The 25,812-nt window shown below is 36.8% G+C and overlaps 1 protein-coding gene across 1 annotated transcript; it reads left to right on the top strand.

Moving 5' to 3' along the window:
* The first annotated feature begins 22,358 nt into the window (after positions 1–22,358).
* LOC110790631 (L-ascorbate peroxidase 3) lies at positions 22,359–25,403 on the top strand. The gene is made up of 9 exons (XM_021995419.2): positions 22,359–22,566; positions 22,685–22,803; positions 22,933–22,982; positions 23,072–23,137; positions 23,235–23,283; positions 23,399–23,481; positions 24,681–24,760; positions 24,850–24,952; positions 25,078–25,403. Exons 1-9 carry the CDS (start codon positions 22,442–22,444, stop codon positions 25,168–25,170), a joined length of 768 nt encoding a protein of 255 aa, XP_021851111.1. The 5' UTR covers positions 22,359–22,441; the 3' UTR covers positions 25,171–25,403.
* The last annotated feature ends 409 nt before the right edge of the window (positions 25,404–25,812 follow it).

Raw genomic sequence — 25,812 nt, 5'->3', positions numbered from 1 at the left:
ATGATACATATGACATTACATAGATCATGCGGAAACAACCATTAACCCAGGACAACATATTATTTACACATAATCATATAGCATAATTTAGATGCATACTCTTTGTTGCGTGCCCTCCCTAGCTGCGCCCGAACCGAACAAGAACAAGTCTTTAGGACTCCAAGTGTCGTCCCTTCGTAGATAGTCCACAGCACGTCCGGATCCACCTTAAGATTGACCAACTAGAATCGCCCTTAAGGTACTAGAAAATTTCGGCACTTTTATGAGCAAGATGTGTGTTTTAGTTTTCTCTCAAAAACTCACTTTTTGAATACTTTGAAACTTGTTATAAATTGTGAGCCCTAGCCTCATATTTATAGGGGTATGGAAAGGGAATCGAAATCCTATTCAGATACAAATTAATTAAACCTAGAATCCTACAAGAACTCTAATTTAATTAATTTATCAAATAGAATTAGGAATTTAATCATTAACCGAACTCTGCATGTTTTAGGAAACGTGCACGAACACAAACACTTGCACACACACGCAGGGCAGCCACGATGGGCCCCCATGCGTGCGCGCGAGCAGCAGCCCACGCAGCGCCCGCGCGCGCTGCGCGCTGCGCGTGCTGTGCACGCTGTGCGCGCTGCGCAGCCTGCTGGGCCTGGCCTTGCGCTGGGCCTGGCGTGGCTGTTTGTGCGGCGCGCTTGGCTTGCTGGGCGATGGCCTGGCTTCGTGCTGGGCCTCGTCCGGCAGGCCTCGTCCGATGCTTATTCGTACGATGCGCTTCCGATTAAATTTTCCGATTCCGGAATTCATTTCCGATACGAACAATATTTAATATTTCCGATTCCGGAATTAATTTCCGTTTCGAACAAATATTTAATATTTCCGTTTCCGGAATTATTTTCCGATTCCGGTAATATTTCCGATTCTGACAATATTTCCGTTTCCGGCAATATTTCCGATTCTGGCAAAATTTCCATTTCCGATAATATTTTCCGATACGTACCATGTTTCCGTTTCCGGCAACATCTACGACTTGGATAATATTTATATTTCCGATACGATCCATATTTCCGTTTCCGGTAATATCATCGTTTCCGGAGTATTCATTTCTTGCCTGTGACGATCTTAGCTCCCACTGAAACCAAGATCCGTCGGTTCCGAATATTCATAGATGGAGTATTTAATGCCATTAAATACTTGATCCGTTTACGTACTATTTGTGTGACCCTACGGGTTCAGTCAAGAGTAAGCTGTGGATTAATATCATTAATTCCACTTGACCTGAAGCGGCCTCTAGCTAGGCATTCAGCTCACTTGATCTCACTGAATTATTAACTTGTTAATTAATACTGAACCGCATTTATTAGACTTAACATAGAATGCATACTTGGACCAAGGGCATTATTTCCTTCAGTCTCCCACTTGTCCTTAGGGACAAGTGTGCATTTCCTAATTCCTTTGTCGCTCGATGCTTGCTCTTGAACATAAGGTAAGAGTTGTCATCCTTATTATGTCCAGAGGTGTTCCTCGGTTTCAGAGTTCAACTGATCAAATAAACAGATAATCATAGCCTATGATTCATCCGAGCACGGCCATGCATTTCACAGTTTCTAGCTCTCCGAGTGGCCTTGTACAACTTTTAAGCATCTCATCCCGATTTATGGGAGGACAATCCCAATCTTGCGATCTTGAGATTAGACTTCGTTTGATAGGTGATTACCTGAGCGTTGCCTTTATAGCCTCCTTTTACGGTGCGACGGTTGGTCAACGTCAAAGCAACCAGTTCTCAAACAAGTAATCTCAAATCACTCAGGTATTGAGGATTTAGTGTCTAATAATTTAATGAAATTTACTCATGACAGATTTTCATCTCTTACAGTAAAGTTTCATAGGCCTTGTCCGATACTAGTCTTCCCAAAGTAAGTATCTATGCAAATGATTATGACATTGCCATGTCCACATAGTTCAAGAAACAGAACTACTAGTCATCTTGCATTCTAATCGTCTAACGTTTTCTATGCGTCCAATTTTATAGAAAACTCCGATTAGGGACCATTTTCAACTTTTGACATTCAAGTTCACTTGATAGACATTTCTTAGTCACAGGACTGGTCCTGACAGTCTATCTTGAATATATCGTCAAATTGAAGGGACTCATCATTTAATAAACCACAAATTAAATGGAAAAATGAATTCATTTCATTTATTGTGAATGATTAACCAATAATGGTTTACAAAGATTTAAACTCTAAAACTTTAAAACATTAAACAGAGACATCAAAGCCATTCTCCAATATGCTTGATTCCCATAGCTGCAGTGTGCGAGTTGTGCTTCGCCTGCGGCAGAGGTTTAGTTAATGGATCTGATATGTTGTCATCAGTTCCAATTTTGCTTATCTCGACTTCTTTTCTTTCAACGAACTCTCGTAGAAGGTGAAATCTACGAAGTACATGCTTGACTCTCTGGTGGTGTCTAGGCTCTTTTGCCTGTGCAATAGCTCCGTTATTATCACAATACAGGGCTATTGGTCCTTTAATGGAGGGGACTACACCAAGTTCACCTATGAACTTCCTTAGCCATATAGCTTCCTTTGCTGCTTCATGTACAGCAATGTACTCCGCTTCAGTTGTAGAATCCGCAATGGTGCTTTGCTTAGCACTTTTCCAGCTTACTGCTCCTCCGTTGAGGCAGAAGACAAACCCAGACTGTGATCTGAAATCATCTTTGTCGGTTTGGAAACTTGCGTCCGTATAGCCTTTAACAATTAATTCATCATCTCCACCATAGACCAGGAAGTCATCTTTGTGCCTTTTCAGGTACTTCAGAATATTCTTGGCAGCAGTCCAATGCGCCTCTCCTGGGTCTGACTGGTATCTGCTCGTAGCACTGAGTGCGTACGCAACATCCGGGCGTGTACATATCATAGCATACATTATTGAACCAATCAATGATGCATATGGAATCCCATTCATTCGTCTACGCTCATCAAGTGTTTTTGGGCACTGAGTCTTGCTTAGAGTCATTCCATGAGACATGGGTAGGTAGCCTCGCTTGGAGTCCGCCATCTTGAACCTATCAAGCACCTTATTGATATAAGTGCTTTGACTAAGTCCAATCATCTTTTTAGATCTATCTCTGTAAATCTTGATGCCCAATATGTACTGTGCTTCTCCTAGATCCTTCATCGAAAAACATTTCCCAAGCCAAATCTTGACAGAGTTCAACATAGGAATGTCATTTCCGATAAGCAATATGTCGTCGACATATAATACTAGGAAAGCAATTTTGCTCCCACTGACCTTCTTGTATACACAAGATTCGTCCGCGTTCTTGATGAAACCAAAGTCACTGACTGCTTCATCAAAACGTATATTCCAGCTCCTGGATGCCTGCTTCAATCCGTAGATTGACTTCTTTAGCTTGCATACCTTTTTAGCATTCTTTGGATCCTCAAAACCTTCAGGCTGTGTCATAAACACAGTTTCTGTTAAAACTCCGTTTAAGAAAGCAGTTTTGACATCCATCTGCCATATTTCGTAATCGTAATATGCAGCGATTGCTAACATTATTCGAATAGACTTTAGCATTGCAACTGGTGAAAAGGTTTCATCGTAATCCACACCGTGGACTTGCCTGTAACCTTTTGCAACCAATCTAGCTTTGAAAACTTCAAGTTTCCCATCCTTGTCCTTTTTCAGTTTGAAAACCCATTTGCTTCCAATGCCTTGGTAGCCATCTGGCAAATCGACCAAATCTCATACTTGGTTTTCAGACATGGAGTCTAATTCAGATTGCATGGCTTCTTGCCACTGCTTGGAGCTAGGGCTCGTCATAGCTTGCTTGTAAGTCGCAGGTTCATTACTTTCAAGTAATAGAACGTCATAGCTCTCGTTCGTCAAAATACCTAAGTACCTTTCCGGTTGAGATCTATATCTTTGCGATCTACGCGGGGTAACATTTCTAGATTGACCATGATTCTCACCAGATTCTTCTAAAGATCTCTGAGTTTCATCCTGAATATCATCTTGAGCATTCTCTAGAGTTTGTTGTTCGACTCGAATTTCTTCGAGGTCTACTTTTCTCCCACTTGTCATTTTGGAAATGTGATCCTTCTCCAAAAAGACACCATCTCGAGCAACAAACACTTTGTTCTCAGATGTATTGTAGAAGTAATACCCCTTTGTTTCCTTTGGATAGCCCACAAGGATACATTTGTCAGATTTTGGATGAAGTTTGTCTGAAATTAATCGTTTGACGTATACTTCACATCCCCAAATCTTAAGAAAAGACACATTTGGAGGCTTTCCAAACCATAATTCGTATGGAGTCTTTTCGACAGCTTTAGACGGAGCTCTATTTATAGTGAGTGCAGCTGTATTTAGTGCATGTCCCCAAAATTCTAATGGAAGTTCGGCCTGACCCATCATTGACCTGACCATGTCTAGCAAGGTTCTGTTCCTCCGTTCTGACACACCGTTCCATTGTGGTGTTCCGGGAGGAGTCAATTCTGATAGAATTCCACATTCTTTCAGATGGTCATCAAATTCATAGCTCAGATATTCACCGCCTCTATCAGACCGCAGTGCCTTAATCTTCTTGCCTAATTGATTCTCTACTTCACTCTGAAATTCCTTGAATTTGTCAAAGGATTCAGACTTATGCTTCATTAGGTAGACATAACCATACCTACTGAAGTCATCAGTGAAAGTGATAAAGTAGCTGAAACCACCTCTAGCATTTGTACTCATTGGTCCACATACATCTGTATGGATTAAACCCAATAGTTCATTTGCTCTTTCTCCAACTTTAGAGAAAGGTTGCTTTGTCATTTTGCCAAGTAAACATGATTCGCATTTACCATAATCCTCTAAGTCAAATGGTTCTAGAATTCCTTCCCTTTGAAGTCTTTCTAAGCGTTTCAAGTTTATATGGCCTAATCGACAATGCCACAGATAGGTGAGATCTGAATCATCCTTTTTGGCCTTTTTGGTATTTATGTTATATACTTGTTTGTCGTGATCTAATAAATAAAGTCCATTGACTAATCTAGCAGATCCATAAAACATCTCTTTAAAATAAAACGAACAACTATTGTCTTTTATTAAAAAGGAAAATCCCTTAGCATCTAAGCAAGAAACTGAAATGATGTTTTTAGTAAGACTTGGAACATGGAAACATTCTTCCAGTTCCAAAACTAGCCCGGAGGGCAACGACAAATAGTAAGTTCCTACGGCTAATGCAGCAATCCGTGCTCCATTTCCCACTAGTAGGTCGACTTCACCCTTGCTTAACTTTCTACTTCTTCTTAGTCCCTGTGGATTGGAACATAAGTGTGAGCCACAACCTGTATCTAATACCCAAGAAGTTGAATTAGCAAGTATACAGTCTATAACGAAAATACCTGAAGATGGAACGACTGTTCCGTTCTTCTGATCTTCCTTTAGCTTTGGACATTCTCTTTTGTAATGGCCTATTCCATCACAATAAAGACAGCTTGATGTGGACTTGTCCTGCTTTGATTTAGCATTGCCTTTGGACTTTCCACCTTTCTTGAATGGTCTCTTTCTAGCCTTGAGTAAATCTTTGGCTTCACAGTCCAGTACTATTTCAGCCTTTCTGACAAGGTGAATAAATTCTGCAACTGTTTCTTCTCTTGGTTCACTTAGGTATAGTTGCTTGAAGCGACCAAACCCACTGTGTAGTGAATTGAGCAAGACAGAGACTGCCATCCTTTCGCTTATTGGTGTTCCTAGTAGACTTAGGCGATCAAAATATGAACACATAAGATCCACATGGAACCTCAGTGGGACGCCTACCCTCTGTTTAGTGCGAAGGAGCTGAACATGTGTTTCTTGGACCTCCATCCTATAACACCTGTTGGGAGAACTAACCTTTAGACCAGACATTGATTCAATCAACTCATGGACGTTCAGGTCCCTGTCCTCCGTACTTCCACGACAGATATCCCTCAGATTCTTGATGAGCGTAAAAGGTTCATAGGCTACAAACCTTTTAGCCCAATCATCAGGGATATTGTTCAGCATGAGACTCATAACCTTTTTGAGATCCGCATCCCAGGCGTAAAATCTCTCAGGGGTCATGTCTCTGGCATAGTAGCTTGGCATGGGATGTGACAGTACATACTCAAGTCCATTGAGTTTGACTATTTCAACTAGCTTAGCTTCCCATTCAAGAAAATTTGTCAGGTTCAGCTTGACCATAAGCTCAGAACCCATGATGATGTTTTGATTGTTGTTTGCCATATTAAAACTACAATTGAAAAGAATAAACAAATAAATAACCATTCACAGTTTCTCTTAATAAACTTAAATTCTAGCATACATGCATAATTCAATGTTTATTAAGCATTTTATTCAAATTATGTGTTCCGGCAGGTGTGAATAAAATGATTCCAAGATCCTAAAATCATTGAAGAACTAAGCACAGTTTGTCGACTTAATCCTAGAACATCTTAGGTAAGCAAAAGCCTTTTGCTAATAGTCTAGAAACTATTCTTGGTTGATAGGTACGTCTAAGAACTTATTAGGTAAACCTATCGAATTTGCCACGACATAAAAGGACTCCTTACTTATATCGTTGAGTTTCACCAAAACTAACATGTACTCACAATTATTTGTGTACCTTGCCCCTTTAGGACCAATAAGTAACACCTCGCTGAGCGAAAACTATTACTAGATTGATGTAAAGGATATCCAAGCAAGTGTATATTTTGGCATGGCACCTTTTAACTCAATTTTTAAGTTTGGAACTTAAGGCTCTTACTATGTTGGTTAGATTTTAAGTGAACTAAAATCCTTAATCATGCAACATAATCAAGCTTTTGATCTCATGCATTTTAAGACATATTTAAAACAATAAATAACTTAAAGCATGCATAAGGTAAATGTGATCTAGTATGGCCCGACTTCATCTTGAAGCTTTGACTTCAAAGTCCGTCTTGAAAATCTCCGTGGGAGGCACCATTTTCTTCAAATAGGATAAGCTATAACTAATTACAACTATTTGATGGTACGCAGACCATATTTGAATTGAAAAATAACTTTGGTACTTTAGACCAATTACATTCAAATTAATGGTACGCAGACCATATTTTCTATCCTATTTGGGCCATACTAGTCACTTCATAACCTGCAAAACAGTACATATACAATATATATACCATTCACCCATTCATTATCATGAATGGCCCACATAGCTGGTTAGTAAAACACATTATGCATCATGTAAACATTTGCAGCAATTAATCAAGGGCACCAATAATCTACCAATTATTCAGTCCTTATTAATTTTAATCAAGTTGTTTTAACCTTAAGGATTTGTAGACCTAATCAAGAGTTTATGACTAAAAAGCGCTCCCACTTAAACCAATAAATTTATATGCTTTACTAATTTTAAACATAAAAATGTATTTCTAGTCCAACCGGAAACATACAAATTTAATTTAAAGCTCATATAAATTTACAATTGAATCCAAAAGGTTTAATTTAATTTCAGTCGTATTTAAATTAATTCATGATTTTAATTTTAGTAAAATAATTAGAATAAATAACATTTATTATAATTACAATATTCAAAATTAAAATCCAAGAAATTAATTTAAATTATTAATTTTAAAATTAATTAAAATTACGTGAACTGAAATTTTCAAATTAAACATTCAAAACGATCTTTAATCGTAACGCAAACACCCTACGCGTTGCACGCCCATGGGCCGCACGCACACAGCCATTGCTGGCCATGTGCGCGCAGCCTATGCGCTCGTCGCATAGCTGCTGCATCCCCATCGCAAGCCTCCGCACGCATTGGTGCTCGCTGCGCGCGCCAGCGCTCATCGCACGCGAGCTATCGCTCGCAGTGCGCGCGCGACATCGCTCGCTGGGCGCGCGACATCGCTCGCTGGGCGCGCGAGCCATCGCTCGCTGGGCGCGCGACATCGCTCGCTGGGCGGGCGACATCGCTCGCTGTGCGCGCGAGCCATGCTGGCTGTGCGCACGAGTCCTCGCTCGTTGTGCGCGCGAGCAATGCTGGGCGCAGCGCTCGTGGCACGCGAGCTTGCGCTCGCTGCGCGCGAGGCTGCGCGCTCTTGTGCGAGGCAGCGCGCGTTGTGGCGCAGCTCGCTTGCTGCCCACACGCCACTGCCTTGGCTCGCCCTTCGCCCATGCCCATTCGTCCATTGCTCGTGGCACACGACACAAGGCAGGGCTGCTGCCTTGTGCTCGTGCACTACGCCCTTGCTCATTGCATTCGTGCCACACGGGCGACGAGCTCCCTTGCTCGTCGTCGCATGCCCGCATTATACAACACCCCTTAAGGGTAACACGAAGCGTCCATTGCTTCGTGCGTGCAAGTTTTATGAACGAATCGCATAAAAATTTAAAATTTATATTTAAAATTAATGACAAATTAATAAATAATATTAATTTCATAATTTTAGGGCGAAAAATCAAAATTTATTATCCAATTGATTTCCGATTGTTATGGATTCAAGTCTAGGTCATAAAAATTTAAAATTTATCATAAATTTACAATTTTTATGGTGGTTTTTAATCATAGGTTTCTGATTAAATTACAATTAATTATGAAAATCAAATTAATTCTAAATTATTCTAATTTTCAACAAATTAATCATAATTACAAATTAGATTGCATAATTAACAAGACTAGGCATTCAAACTTGTTAAACATATGCAGTAGGTCAATCAAAAATTCAAGATTTATCAACAAGAATCGCAAATATTTAATTTAACATCTTAAATTTACGAAATTTTGCATTCGAAAAACTAAAACCTTCGAAAAGTCATAGTTAGGCTTCGAATTTGAGAATTCTGGGTTCGGCAGAAAAATATTAATTTTGTCAAAATTTTAGAATGCCTTTTACATGCGGAATTGACACAAAAATCACTCGATTCGGATGAGTAACGAAGAAACTGCCGAAAAACTGCGTACGTATAATTAAATAAACGCAATTTGCAATTAATTAACAATTACGAAAATTAATCACCCCTTTTAATTCTTGCAAATTTGTAATATTTAACCATGTTCATTCAATTTAGATTATGAAAATAATAAGGGGCTCTGATACCACTGTTAGGTTATGATACATATGATATTACATAGATCATGCGGAAACAACCATTAACCCAGGATTACATATTATTTACACATAATCATATAGCATAATTTAGATGCGTACTCTTTGTTGCGTGCCCTCCCTAGCTGCGCCCGAACCGAGCAAGAACAAGTCTTTAGGACTCCAAGTGTCGTCCCTCCGTAGATAGTCCACAGCACGTCCGGATCCGCCTTAAGATTGACCAACTAGAATCGCCCTTAAGGTACTAGAATTTTCGGCACTTTTGAGAGCAAGATGTGTGTTTTAGTTTTCTCTCAAAAACTCACTTTTTGAATACTTTGAAACTTGTTATAAATTGTGAGCCCTAGCCTCATATTTATAGGGGTATGGAAAGGGAATCGAAATCCTATTCAGATACAAATTAATTAAACCTAGAATCCTACAAGAACTCTAATTTAATTAATTTATCAAATAGAATTAGGAATTTAATCATTAACCGAACTCTGCATGTTTTAGGAAACGTGCACGAACACAAACACTTGCACACACACGCACGGCAGCCACGATGGGCCCCCATGCGTGCGCGCGAGCAGCAGCCCACGCAGCGCCCGCGCGCGCTGCGCGCTGCGCGTGCTGTGCGCGCTGTGCGCGCTGCGCAGCCTGCTGGGCCTGGCCTTGCGCTGGGCCTGGCGTGGCTGTTTGTGCGGCGCGCTTGGCTTGCTGGGCGATGGCCTGGCTTCGTGCTGGGCCTCGTCCGGCAGGCCTCGTCCGATGCTTATTCGTACGATGCGCTTCCGATTAAATTTTCCGATTCCGGAATTCATTTCCGATACGAACAATATTTAATATTTCCGATTCCGGAATTAATTTCCGTTTCGAACAAATATTTAATATTTCCGTTTCCGGAATTATTTTCCGATTCCGGTAATATTTCCGATTCTGACAATATTTCCGTTTCCGGCAATATTTCCGATTCTGGCAATATTTCCATTTCCGATAATATTTTCCGATACGTACCATGTTTCCGTTTCCGGCAACATCTACGACTTGGATAATATTTATATTTCCGATACGATCCATATTTCCGTTTCCGGTAATATCATCGTTTCCGGAGTATTCATTTCTTGCCTGTGACGATCTTAGCTCCCACTGAAACCAAGATCCGTCGGTTCCGAATATTCATAGATGGAGTATTTAATGCCATTAAATACTTGATCCGTTTACGTACTATTTGTGTGACCCTACGGGTTCAGTCAAGAGTAAGCTGTGGATTAATATCATTAATTCCACTTGAACTGAAGCGGCCTCTAGCTAGGCATTCAGCTCACTTGATCTCACTGAATTATTAACTTGTTAATTAATACTGAACCGCATTTATTAGACTTAACATAGAATGCATACTTGGACCAAGGGCATTATTTCCTTCATCACGAGCCTCTTATTATTTTCATAATCTAAATTGCATAAAATGGTTAAATTTCACAAATTTGCAAGGAATTAAAAGGGGTGATTAATTTTTGTAATTGTTAATTAATTGCAAATTGCGTTTGTTTAATTATATGTACGCAGTTTTTCGGCAGTTTCTTCGTTACTCATCCAAATCGAGTGATTTTTGTGTCAATTCCGCATGTAAAAGGCATTTTAAAATTTTGACAAAAATAGTTATTTTTCGGCCGGACCCAGAATTCCCAAATTCGAAGCCTAACTATGAATTTTCGGTGGTTTTAGTTTTTCGAACGCAAAAGTTTGTAAATTTAAGATGTTAAATTAAGTATTTGCGATTCTTGTTGATAAATCTTGAATTTTTGATTTACCTAAAGTATATGTTTAACAAGTTTGAATGCCTAGCCTTGTTAATTATACAACCTAATTTGTAATTATGATTAATTTGTTGAAATTCGAATAATTTAGAATTAATTTGATTTTCATAATTAATTAATAGTTTAATTAGGTATCTATGATTAAAATCCACCATAAAAATTGTTAATTTATGTTAAATTTTTAATTTTTATGACCTAGATTTGAATCCATGTTATTCGGAAATTAATTGATTAATAAATTTTTGATTTTTCGCCCTAAAATTATGAAATTAATATGTTTTATTAATTTTGAATTAAAAATTTTAATTTTTTATGAAAAACGCTCATTAATTTTGCACGCACAAAGCAATGGAAGCTACGTGTTACCCTTAAGTGGTGTTGTATAGTGCGGCACGCGACGACGAGCAAGGGAGCTTGTCGCCCGTGCGGTACGAATGCAACGAGCAACATAGCGCATGGCGCGCGCACGAGGCAAGGGAGCCTGTGCGTGTGTGCCGTATGTGCTATACGATGGGCGAGGGCGACGATGCAAGGCACGAGCGACGAGCAAGACGCGTCTGGGCAGCGATGCTGCCGCGCCACAGCGCGCCTGGCTCGCCCAGCCAGCAAGCAGAATGCGCGAGCAGGGAGCGATCCCTCGCTCGGCGCGCGCTGGCCTGCGCAGCAACACGCGACACAGCACAAGGTTGCGCGCAGCGTGGCTAGCTGTGGCGTGTCGCTGTGTGTGGTTTGTGCTACGATCAATCGAGCGGGGCGCGCTGCCTCGTAGCTTGATGGGGCTTGGGCGCAAGCCCAAAGTGCCTCGTCTTGGGACGATTGGTACGTTTTGATTTTAATTTTAATTTTCAGTTCGGAAACGATTTTAATTAATTTTAAAATTCGAAATTTAAATTGTTTTCTTGGATTTTAATTTGGAATATTATAATTATTATAAATATTATTTATACTAATTATTTTACTAAAGCTAAATCTTGACTTAATTTAAATTCGTTCAATTCAAGTGAAATAAATTAAATTAATGGATTCGATTATAAATTTATATGAGCTTTAAATTTTAATTAAATTTGTATGTTTCCGGTTAGACTAGAAATACATTTTTATGTTTAAAATTAGTAAAGCATATGAATTTATTGGTTTAAGTGGGAGCAATTTTAGTCATAAACTCTTGATTAGGTCTACAAATCCCTTAAGGTTAAACAACTTGATTAGAATTAATAAGGTCTGAATAATTGGTAGATTATTGGTGCCCTTGATTAATTGCTGCAAATATTTATGTGATGCATAACGTGTTTTACTAACCAGCTATGTGGGCCACTCATGATAATGAATGGGTGAATGGTATATATTGTATATGTACTGTTTTGCAGGTTATGAAGTGACTAGTATGGCCCAAATAGGATAGAAAATATGGTCTGCGTACCATTAATTTGAATGTAATTGGTCTAAAGTACCAAAATTGTTTTTCAATTCAAATATGGTCTGCGTACCATCAAATAGTTGTAATTAGTTTAATTATATCTTATCCTATTTGAAGAAAATGGTGCCTCCCACGGAGATTTTCAAGACGGACTATGAAGTTGAAGCTTCAAGATGAAGTCGGGCCATACTAGATCACATTTATCTTATGCATGTTTTAAGTTATTTATTGCTTTTAAATATGTCTTAAATATGCATGAGATCGAAGCTTGATTACGTTGCATGATTAAGGATTTTAGTTCACTTAAAATCTAACCAAAATAGTAAGAGCCTTAAGTTCCAAACTTAAAAATTGAGTTAAAAGGTGCCATGCCAAAATAACACTTACTTGGATATCCTTTTTTCATCGATTTTAGTAATAGTTTTCCGCCATAGCGAGGTGTTACTTATCGATACTAAAGGGGTAAGGTACACAAATAATTGTGAGTACATGTTAGTTTTGGTGAAACTCAACGATATAAGTAAGGAGTCTTTTTATGTCGTGGCAAAATCGATTGGTTTACCTAATAAGTTCTTAGATGTACCTATCAACCAAGAGTAGTTTCTAGACTATTAGCAAAAGGCTTTTGCTTACCTAAAATGTTTTAGAATTGAGTCAAAATACATAATGTGCTTAATTCTTCAATGGTTTTAGGGTCTTGGAATCATTTTATTCACACCTGCCGGAACAATAAAATCGAATAAAATTCTAATAACTTGTTTGAATTGCATGATTGCTTTAATTTCAAGTTATTATTCATGATAAATGTTTAGACTTTGCATGCTTCAATGTATGTTTTAATTATTGTTTATAATTAAATATCTAGCACTGCAGTAAACCCTTTTAGAAAGGTAACAGTAAATTTCCTCGATTGGTAATGAATCCAAGAACGATTCACGGAAATAAGAGAAAATGAGCGATTTAAAATGTACGTTTCTTATATCGACTTTTATGGTTGTTTTCGAGTATCAAAGTCGAATGGCAAACCGATTGGTGCTTGTGAATTCAAAATACAATGTAGTTTTGAGATCATAAAGCATTAAGTTTAAACGCTCAGCTTTACCAATGGTTAACAACCTAAAATCTTTTTCCATTTAATTCTCGAATGAGTCTAGACCCTAGACATTCGAGTAGATCGATGCTTAGAGAACTTTAGAAGCTTCTGGTAAGATCATCTAGTTGAAACAAAAATATTCAACGTATATGGTAAGAACTTTATTGGAGTGACATTGTACATGTCTAAACAATGTATAAAAGTCAACACTAAAGTATTCAATTCTTAAGACTATAAGAAAGGGTACAAGAAATAGGAAAATAAGGAACAAATGAAAGAAATTTTACGATTTCGTTTCTACCTATAAGTTTATGTTTAAAGAGAAGTGACCTAGCAATCAAACTTCCTTGGTATCATATACCGCTTCAGGTTCTTACTTCGGTAATAACTCAAACAATGGAAGCTAGGCTACACTAATGGCCTACAAGTGGGAAATGAAGCATGGCAATGCTACATTAGTTGTAGGGTCATCTAGTTTGTTTTAAGTCCTTTCAAAGGCTGGAACTTAATGGCTATTTTGTTCCATAATCAGCATACCTAAATTTCTGTTTTCAAACACAGAAAGACTCACATTCAAGAAAAACAAAAACAATGTTTGTTTGTTTATTTGAATGAAATGGTGAATTACGGGTTGAGTCAATATGCTTGATTAAAACAAACAACTCTTTAACAATAAGAACTTTACTAGGTTCAAATCAACCCCTTGATTTGAGTTCCACGAATCTTTGGCATTGTTGCTTAGACCATATCAACAAGTTAACATTCATAAGCTCTATTTCGATGGACTTTTGAAAGTTGATTGATTTCTAGATCAATTCAAGGCAAGCTAGTCTTACTTGTTGAAAGTAACAAAAGATATGAACTATTGTTAGAACGCCTAGACAATAGAGTTCAAAGCTAAAGAAAGGTTTTATGACTTTATTATTTCACACAGATTTGAGTGAATATAGGTTTATTTACTCAATGTGATATAAGTTTGAATCTGTTTGGCTAGTTCAAAGATTCAGAAGTATAAATCCCACTTGGCAAGAAATCATAAAGATCTAGGTTAGATCATGTTGATGATTACTTAAGTCAAGAATGATCATCAATGATTGTGTGTAGTAAAATTCACAATCTAGCTCCATAAGATATGGCATATCTAAGTTGGAATGATCGAAGTCAATTAGTACTTGATTCGATCAATGATGAATCATAAAGACTTTTCCTATAATTTCTAAAACAAAATGCTCAACTACCACCAAACTAAACCAAATTCTTCAAAGCTATTGAAAAGTAATTTCAGAATATCTTTTCATAAATATATATCTAAAGAGTTGCTAGACTCAGTGGGAGCTTAGTGTTTGTTATTCAACAAACTACTGCCCATGTCTAGATATATGTTTCATTGTGATTTATTCAAATGAGACACAAGGGCATTGTTTCTACCACGAATTTTTGAGAACATAATGTTTGTTTGCTCGAAATAATGTCCTTTTGGAGATTCGTTTCCAAAATGACAAGTGGGAGAAAATAGACCTCGAAAGGTCTTCGAGGCGAACAACAAACATAAACGGACATTCCGAAGGCTTTTCGAAGTTCTTCAGAAAATCCGAACAAGTATTCTTTAAGGACTTTAGAAGTGGCTTTAAAGAATAGACATCTCTTAGAAGACTTCACAAGTGCTTCAAGGAGAACAGAATATTCAAAGGACTTTCAAGTGGCTATTAATATTCTATTTGTTTGATGTTCTATACCCAAGTAGGCATAGAGTTCAAGTCACTGAAACTATGAGATTCTTCTATTAGATAGTGAAGAAACCTACAACTTGCAGTCAAACTATTATCATGTAGATTAATGAGTTTGTGACCTGTAAGAAAGCTATGACGAAACTCAGATTCCCTACAATGGTTAGAGGCCATATATAGACTCAAATGTTTTAAATGGTTAGAGGCCATAAAACATACTCAATGTTATGATGACAAAATTGAAATTTTGTTGATTTGCAAGAATATATAGTTTCACACCTATTGGTTGCAAGTTTGTTTTAAGGATAAAAACCATCAAACATGAAATTGTGTTCACACACAAAGCTAGATTAGTTGCTAAAGGTTACAAGCACATTCACGGTGTGGATTGTGTTGAAACCTCATGCAAAATCGTAATGCTTAAGTCTATAATTCAAGCAATTATTGCATATTGGTAAATATGGAAATTGGATGACAAAACATCTTCCTCAGTCAAATGTTCGAAGAAACTATGTACATGGTATGTCATAAGATTTGTGGATCCAAATAATGCTTGAAAAGGAAAGCTAGCTTATGAAATCTAAGTACAGATTTAAGCAAGCAATTGGGAATTGGAATTGTATTTTAGTGAAGCTAATAAGTATTTTAGTTTCATAAAATGTACATGACTCTTATAGATATATAAGAAGTTTAGTGGGATTACGTAAAACTTAATTGGTCCTATGTGTATCACACACATATCTCTCTATTGTGAACTAACATTCAAATGCTAATGACTTAGATTTGAAATTATTCATCAATGATAGACCATGGCGAAACTTAGTACATACTGGGTATTAAGATCTATTTACAGAGATCTTATATTAATGTTTTGGATTAAGTAATGGCATTTACTAAATCAAACACGAAAGACTCCATTGGAGATATTCGACCCATGTGAATAAATCTAAGTAATGAATGTTTGAACTATGTATAAGCATTTACTAAGTTAAACATCAAAGAATCTAAGTAAGATTCTTAACCTATATTACATGTCAAAGAATTTAGCTGGATTCAGTATCTACTAAAATTGAATGAGCTAAAGTTACATGAATAGAATTCAATTGGGAATTATTCTGCAAAAGAATTTATCATGTATGATATAATATGAGGATCGCCAAAAACGTATCGTATGACTTTAGGCATGACGAACATATACCAATCTCTATTGATCTAAGTGAAGATCAACTAGATTGAGATCAAGAATACTTATGGTACTTGAAAAGGTACATAGGAATAATTCTTGATTCAAGGAAATAAAGATATGCTAAATATTGATGCTACACGCATAAACACTGGCAAAGGATCAAGCAAGACCCTTTGGAGTTAACCATTGATAAGGACGAGCTATAGAGCATCGTGTTTTGAAATGGCAACATGGATTGGAGACCATGAGTTGTTGCGTGGGAAATTAAAATATTAATTTCTATGTTCTAAGATACAGCTGGAAAGTATTCCACATATCTGTGAACTTCTTGGATAAGTAAATCCAAACAAAGCATCACTAGCAACCTAAACAGTTGAAGTAAAAGTACTTATTGCCTAAGAAGCAATAAAACAGGGTTGTTTATGTTAAAAAGCTCTTCACTGAACTTGGGTAGATCACATGTCTGTTCACTTAATGGTTCTTCATTGCAAAATGCGTAGAACCACTATTGTAGTAAGAAAGACTAGATCACATAATAAACAAACTCAAAAGATCTTATCATCTTATCTCGAAAAATATTCGATGAAAGGGATATTAAGATTGGCAAAGCATGATAACTAAACCTATGCAACAAGTGAGAAGCAACACTCACATTGTAGCACTGGAAATCAAGCATAGCTTTGAAATTCCATGAACTGTTTTAAAGATGGGTTTGAGGCCCATGGTTGTAAAACATTGGGGTTGAACATTTATCATATATGAAATATATTTTCATATTCCATTTAATCTTGGTTTAGTATTAAATGATGAGTCCCTTCAATTTGACGATATATTCAAGATAGACTGTCAGGACCAGTCCTGTGACTAAGAAATGTCTATCAAGTGAACTTGAATGTCAAAGGTTGAAAATGGTCCCTGGTCGGAGTTTTCTATAAAATTGGACGCATAGAAAACGTTAGACGACTGTAATGCAAGATGACTAGTAGTTCTGTTTCTTGAACTATGTGGACATGGCAATGTCATAATCATTTGCATAGATACTTACTTTGGGAAGACTAGTATCGGGCAGACCTATGAAACTTTACTGTAAGAGATGAAAATCTGTCATAAGTAAATTTTATTAAAATTATTAGACACTAAATCCTCAATACCTGAGTGATTTGAGATTACTTGTTTGAGAACTGGTTACTTTGACGTTGACCAACCGTCGCACCGTAAAAGGAGGCTATAAAGGAAACGCTCAAGTAATCACCTATCAAACGAAGTCTAATCTCAAGATCGCAAGATTGGGATTGTCCTCCCATAAATCGGGATGAGATGCTTAAAAGTTGTACAAGGCCACTCGGAGAGCTAGAAACTGTGAAATGCATGGCCGTGCTCGGATGAATCATAGGTTATGATTATCTGTTTATTTTGATCAGTTGAACTCTGAAACCGAGAAACACCTCTGGACATAATAAGGATGACAGCTCTTACCTTATGTTCAAGAGCAAGCATCGAGTGACAAAGGAATTAGGTAATGCACACTTGTCCCTAAGGACAAGTGGGAGACTGAAGGAAGTAGTGCCCTTGGTCCAAGTATGCATATAATATTAAGTCTAATAAATGCGGTTCAGTATTAATTAACAAGTTAATAATTCAGTGAGATCAAGTGAGCTGAATGCCTGACTAGAGGCCGCTTCAGTTCAAGTGGAACTAATTATATTAATCCACAGCTTACTCTTGACTGAACCCGTAGGGTCACACAAATAGTACGTAAACGAATCAAGTATTTAATGGCATTAAATACTCCATCTATGGATATTCGGAATCGACGGATCTTGGTTTCAGTGGGAGTTGAGAACGTCACAGGCAAGAAATGAATACTCCGGAAACGATGATATTGCCGGAAACGGAAATATGGATCGTATCGGAAATATAAATATTATCCAAGTCATTGATGTTGCAGGAAACGGAAACATGGTACGTATCGGAAAATATTATCGGAAATGGAAATATTGCCGGAAACGGAATATTGTCAGAATCGGAAATATTATCGGAATCGGAAAATAATTCCGGAAACGGAAATATTAAATATTTGTTCGAAACGGAAATTAATTCTGGAATCGAAAATATTAAATATTGTTCGTATCGGAAATAAATTCAGGAATCGGGAATTCAATCGGAAGCGTATCGTAGAAATTAGCATCGGACGAGGCCTGCCAGACGAAGGCCGAGCACGAAGCCGGGCCATCGCCCAGCAAGCCATGCGCGCCACACGAACAACCAAGGCCACGCCAGGCCCAGCAGGCCGTGGCAGCACGCGCAGTGGGCTGCAGCTCGCGTGGGCTTGTAGCTCGCGTGGGCCGAGCGGCCGTGTGGGTTGTGCGCGGGCATGGCCTGCACGCTTGCGGGTCATGCTCGTGTAGTGTTTGTATTCACATACGAAACCTAAAAAGTATAGGATTTGTTTAATGATTAAATTCCTAATCCTAAAAGATAAATTAATTAAATAAGAATTCTACTAGGATTCTAATTTAATTCATTCGTATCCTAGTAGGATTCGGTTACTTATTCCATGGTCTATAAATATGAGTTAAGGGCTCATAATTTATATCGAGTATTCAAGGATTCAAGGTGATTTTTGAGAGCAAAAATCAGTCACACAATTGCCTACAAGTTGCCGAAAATTCCAAGTACCTTAAGGGCGATTCTAGTTGATCAAGCTTAAGGCGGATCCGGACGTGCTGTGGACTATCTACGGAGGGAAGACACTTGGAGTCCTAAAGACTTGTTCTTGTTCGGTTTGGGCGCAGCTAGGGAGGGCACGCAACAAAGTGTTTGCATCTAAACTATGCTAAATGATTATGTGTAAATAATATGCTTTCCTGGCTTTATGGTTTTTCCGCATGATTTATGTTTTGTCATATGAATCATAACCTAAAATATGCACCCCCGACACTTGTCCGAATGCCTAACCAATGGCCAAATACAAAATAAAGAAACACAGGTCTTTCCCCCTCAACACTGATGACAAAAGAAGCCAACCCGGAATGCTTGAAACCTACCTAAACTACTGTTATGAAATATCCCATAGGCTAAAGTCTCCTTACATAGAATGCACCATCAAAACATCTTATCTCTTGTCCTCATGTTATAGGAAACCTCACAACCCTTCAACTCTTCTGGACATTCGTCATATAGTTGCTTCAAACCATTCATTTCATTCACCTATAACTTCAACTTAGTCACCACAAATTTCAATTATTGTCTTCTCTAAATCTCTCCCCGTCATTGACCTTTAACATTTATGACACCTTACCCACCTTCTTGTCAGTAGTCCGCTACCTACCTCACATGACATTGCAACTGTATAAAACGATTCAACCATATGCACACTCGACACGAATTCCTTCTATAAATTCTTCGCACGACTACGAACAAACGTTGAGGCTTATATCGCCTGCATACGATAGATGTCACACAACAGCGACAATAGAGGCCCACCTGTAAACGTCAGACGACAGACTAAGATACGACAGTTGGCCATGACGCTTGTAAACATTAGACGACAGACTAAGATATAACAGTTGGCCTTGACGCCCATAAATATCAAACGATAGACGAAAATTCCAGATTTTTGGACCAAATTATTCGATCTTTATGTGGGGATTAACTTCTACTGGCTCTTGCAATATTGTTTAAGAAAATCCCAGAGAAATTCTCACTTTATCACTCTTTGGTTTAGGGATTCAAGTGCACTCTAATGGTGTAAGAGAACAGAGAAAAGTCGAGGAAGGAAGTTGAGAAGTTAGGTTTTGAATTTTTATTTTTATTCTTTTTAGTTTTGTTATGGCGCTGGAATGGGGAAGTAAGGGAAAAAAGGTAAAAACATACTAACGGAGGGTTAACGTCTGTCAGCCAAAAGGCAATTTTGAGATATTATTGCTTACATCATGGGTGTTAGGTGCATTTTGGAAAGTTTGGGGGTATTTGATGCATTAAAGCAAAGCTCAAAGGCATTTCATTAAAAATCCGTTTATTATTTTATTTCTTCCCTAAATAGTGGGAAGTTGTTACGTTCCAAGTGGGAAAAGTGTTACCAATTATGGTATGGCCAAAAGGGGAAAACAATTAGGGACATTCATTTTCGGTATGTGCAATCTTTTAAGGATGGAGAGATAGTAATATATTATGTATGAAGTACATTCCAATAACCTCATCATTTGTTATATTAAGTAAAATATTTTCTTATATGCACACAATGCGTGCTTAATTAGATGTATCACATTTGCTAAAAATGTAAGAAAATTTATTTAAAACTAAAGAAAAAGTAAACATATTTTATACTACCTCCATTTCAAAATGATCTTTACACTTTCTGTTTTAGTTCAAATTATAATGTTCTTTACATTGTGCTTTATTCCATTTTTGGACATGAAACTTTACTATTTTGTCCCAAAATATTTATCACTTTCCACTCATTTTCTTTTCTTTTATTTATTTTTTCTTATATTCACCTACCTTTTTACACTTTATCACTTACTTTATCCATATTTTATTACATCTATCCACTTTTTTACACTCTTCATTTTTGTCTTAATATTTGTGCAACTAATAACCATAAAGAACATTCTGAAACGGAGCTAGTATGTGACAAAAATCTACTCCCTCCGTATTCTGAAATGGGTCGTTTGGTTGGAGAAGGGGGAAGGGAAAGAGAACGAGAATGTGAATCAAGGAGAATAGAACGAAAATCCTTTATTTAAAAATGGTGTTTGGTTTCCCCATTTTCTCCCCTCTCTCTCCTAAATAATAAATAATAAATTATTTATTATTTATTATGTAAAGAGGGTGGTCAAGGGAATGAGAATGGAAAACCATGGAGGGGAGGGATAGGGTATCATTGTAGAGAGATTTGAGGGTAGGTGAAAAAGGAAAGAGGGTAAAGAGAATGACAAAATCCGCCAAACAAACAATAACAAATGGAATGGAACCTATCCACCCAGAACTGGCCCCGAATCCGGATTGCTCTAAGGGTGAACCGGGTGCTAACACCAAAAAAACAAAGGGAATGAAGCCCCATCATTCCCTTTCCCTTTCCTAAAGACCCCCAACCAAACGCCCCCTTAGTCCCCACTTCCAACTATTAATATTTCTCTCTTTTTTGTGGTCATCATATTTACTCTCACCATCTTTTTACTATAATAAATACTAACTTACTACCTCACTTTCATGTTATTTTAATAAATTCAACTTACTCTGTTAAAATTACGTGCTGGTCAAAATGTATCTTTTTTTTAAATATGGAGGGAGTACTACGTTGTATTTTATCTGAAATGTCAATATGTTTTTAACACACAACTAAGATTATATATTAAGTATTACTCCCTCCATATTTAAATAGGAGATACATTTACGATTTCCGGTCGTATTTAAATAGGAGATACACTTGCCATTTTTAGTAACTTTTCAACCTCACCATCTATTTTAAATAATACCCTATTACCCAGTACCACATTAAACAATTAATTTCATAAACCTCCGACCTACACCCATCCAAAATTTAAGTTTTTCACATATTTTACTTGATTAAAATATTTACCATAACCCCACTCGCTTTATTATTTTATTTTATTCAACTATTCTTTTTTAATAACGTGTCCGATCAAATATATCTTCTATTTAAATACGGGGAGTAGAAGAATCGATTACCCGAATATGACCAAAGAAACACACGCCTTCTACTAGTTCCAAAAACTCTATACAAAGGATCAAAAGGATATGAAATGTCAATATATGTACAAGTGGATGAGAACTTGTTTACTTAAATCCTAGATTTCTTCATTTCTTTATAAAAACAATTGACTAGAGTGGATCAACTTTCTACTTTACTTTTTTACTAGAATTAGATGCTGTAATCGAGAGCCGCCCATGGAAAATGTAACTTATCTTACATTATATAACTATTCATTTATAATAATGTGAACAAATAAATGGTTTGCAAAGCACGTGACAACTTGGAAGTTTTTCTATATATATAGGCCACCGATGAAGCCATAGTTGTATACCTTGTGAATTATATTGTGTTCCACTTTAAAATTTGCTTAGTTATTATTATTAGTAAGAGTGCAGCATGGCAGCAACAACAAAGAGCATTGTAGATGTTGAATATCTGAAACAGATTGAGGGTGCTCGTAAAGACCTTCTTGATCTTCTCCAGAAGAACAAGAAGTTTTCTCCCATTGTCCTTCGTTTAGCGTAATTTTAATTTCCTTCTCAATTTTGTTACCTTGTTTAGCTCTATTTTGTAAAATGTTACTCCATTTGTTATCTTGGTTGAGCATTTTGTAATAGTAATATGGTTTTGGTGGTGTAGATTTCATGAAGCAGGTACTTATGACGCTAAAACAAAAACAGGAGGTCCAAATGGTTCGATTAGAAATGAGTTGAACAACCCTGCTAACAACGGTATCAAAGTTGGTATTGATTTTTGTGGTAAGTTAAACCATACTACTACAACCTATTCTATCTGTGTCTTATTTGTTTGTCCCATTTGACATTTTAGTCCGTCTGTCCTCAAAAGATTACTAAATAACTTGACTGTTTAAATGTATACTTCTTCAGAGCAAGTGAAGGGTAAATACCCCAAGGTTACTTATGCTGACTTTTACCAGGTATAACTTGTTGGTGAATTAAAAATCTATCTCTGCTCGATCGTTTCCCACTTCTTATCATTTTGTTGTTGTTGTCATCGATCGAACAGCTTGCTGGAGTGCTCGCTGTTGAAGTTACTGGAGGACCTAAGATCCCGTTTTTCCCGGGTCGACCTGTAAGTGGCACATATATAATTCAACCTCAACTTTCAAATAATGGATTATCCCCCCTATATTTTTTTGTTACCCTAAACATGCATTGTTCTAAAATAGGATGCCCCAAATAACCAAGACAGTGGAGCTCTTCCAAACCCCAATGGAGGTACATACTAAAATTGTAGTTGCCATTAGCCTATGATTATATTAAGGTACAAAAGGCCAATTGGTAAATGTTAATAATTAATGTGGATTTTGCATTTGTTGTTGTACTGTTGTAGATGCCAAGCATCTCAAGGATATATTTTACCGAATGGGCTTGAACGATAGGGATATCGTTGTTCTATCAGGGTCTCACACACTGGTATTGCTCATATCTATTTACTCCTTCCGTCCCTTAATACTCGCACCGTTTGGACTGGACACGCTTGCCAATGCACATCTTTAACCACTAATATCTTACAATATATATTATAAAAAATTAGTTTTTTTCAATATTATGAAAATATATATTAAGATGAAGCCAACAGTATATTATATACTAACATTTGTTTTCATATACTAGAAATAATTTCATATACTAGAAATAAAATAGGGTCAAAGTGAATTATGTGAATAGTGCAAAAAGTCAAAACGGTGCACGTATTAAGGGACAGAGAGAGTAGATCTTTACCCTCATTAGACTATCTTAATTTATCTTCAATGTGTGGTTATTTATGAGGTAAATGAAGTACTCCATCCATTTCTTTTTGATGTATCCATTTGGAATCTGGGGTGGTTTTTAAGAAAATTGGAATCTTAATTTGTATTGGTATAAGTGTAATGATTGGGTGTATAAGAGAAATGATTGGGTATAAGAGATTATACTCCCTCCGAATCTAAATGTTATTCCCGTTTCCTTTTTTAATGTCCCAAAATAATCTTCCCAATTCTTTTATTTCCTTTTTAATCTCTTCCTTGTAATTTTAACTTTGTAATTCTATTGGTTTATCAATAAAAAACATTGTAGTCTCATTGGTTGGTTTAAGTTTGGATAGATGAATGAGTTGCCATTTTTATTCCTTAAATTCTATTGGTTCAACTATTTTGTTTTCTTGTGAAAATAGAATCAAAAAGCAACAATTCCCCATAAAACTACATTAAGTAATAGTTAATCTTATAATGTTTCTTTTTCCTTAATAAACGCGTAAAATGACAAACGGGAATAACATTTAGATTCGGAGGGTGTAATAAATAAAGGAGTGAAAAAATAATAAAGAAATAAGGTAAGAGAGAGGAGTGATAATGATGGGTGATAAAGGAGGTGAGAGAGTGTGTACATGGGGAAGGGAAAAGAATTCAATATTATGGGTGGGGAAAATTAAGTGGGAATATGGTTAGAATCTTTAGGTATTTTGGTAATTAGATAGAAATGTAAGGGTATTTTAGGATAAAATATATGTCCAAAAATAGAATAGATTTTAAATGGATACAACAATATGAAACGCTTAAAATGGAAACGGAGGGAGTATAATATTAACTTAATATATTGCTTATGGTTGTGGTCTTTTTGAACATACATAGGGTCGAGCAAATCAGGATAGGTCAGGATTTGATGGGCCATTCACAGAGGATCCTTTCAAATTCGATAATTCCTACTATGTGTAAGATCTCATATATATCGAACATCCTCTTTAATTAATTAATTAAGTTTACAAGTAATTAATGCTAATATGGGCGGGCTGGTGATCAGAAACTTGAGGAAGAGTGATACCCCTGGACTGGTGAAATTCCCGACTGACAAAGTTCTGGTGGAGGATCCTTCTTTCAGTCGCTATGTTCAACTCTATGCTAAGGTAATACATTATTCATATACTCATACTACACTATATAATATATATGTCTTCGACCCCTAGCTAATAAAAAGTAAAAAGTAAAATGGGTAAAATAAATTGATCAAGAGAGTGTTTGAAAATGGCAGGATGAGAAGGCTTTCTTCGCACACTATGCTGAATCACACAAGAAGATGTCGGAGCTCGGGTTTCGCCCACCTACCCCTGCAGTCAAAGCTTGAAGATCCATGTAATACTCCTTATGATGGATGCTCCTGTTCCTTCTTCTTTGCTACTTAATTAATTACATCTCCTTAATTGTCCTGATCGACTTTGTATTTGGGACTAATGTTTTAAGTTTAATAATTCCCAGGAGTTGTACTAGCTAGTCTTAATTAATTGTGTACTACTATTCTATACAAATATGTATTATGTACTGATATTGTTGAATGCTAATCTATTTACTTTCTCATAATCATGTACCCATCAACATGCACATTAAATTTACGGAATTACTTAAACAGATAACAGAAAATCCCATAATTCAAGTGAGATTTCATCCTAAAATAAATCAAAATCCTCAAGTCTTGTATGAGACCGTCCACACCATCAAGTTGATGGTGTGACGTGTTCACACTATATATATGGACTGACCTTGGTTATTAAATTAAAACAACGTGAAAGGTGACCAAGAGTACCAAACTATCACCCATCCCTTCTATATCACCATGCATCTTTTCCTGGAAATAACATTTGAAATTCTATTCTTATATACTCCGTACTCTGCATTAATTAAACCGACTCCTTTTTGGATCTAGCTTCAAATGTTCTTATTGAAACACATAATAATCCTAAGAATATTTTCGGTTACGTTAGATTAATTT

The sequence above is a fragment of the Spinacia oleracea genome, chromosome 3 (assembly GCF_020520425.1).
Source record: "Spinacia oleracea cultivar Varoflay chromosome 3, BTI_SOV_V1, whole genome shotgun sequence".
Classification (NCBI taxonomy): Eukaryota; Viridiplantae; Streptophyta; class Magnoliopsida; order Caryophyllales; family Amaranthaceae; genus Spinacia; species Spinacia oleracea.
Note: the sequence above shows the minus strand (reverse complement) of the source record. Positions and strands in the feature narration are given on the sequence as shown.

What these genes read in the sequence shown, in the direction of transcription:
- LOC110790631 (XM_021995419.2), top strand. Translation starts at nt 22,442, where the DNA reads ATGGCAGCAACAACAAAGAGCATTGTAGATGTTGAATATCTGAAACAG. An exon ending in CCCATTGTCCTTCGTTTAGC is followed by an intron (nt 22,567 to 22,684) that starts GTAATTTTAATT and finishes TTGGTGGTGTAG; the next exon opens with ATTTCATGAAGCAGGTACTT. An exon ending in ATGTTCAACTCTATGCTAAG is followed by an intron (nt 24,953 to 25,077) that starts GTAATACATTAT and finishes TGAAAATGGCAG; the next exon opens with GATGAGAAGGCTTTCTTCGC.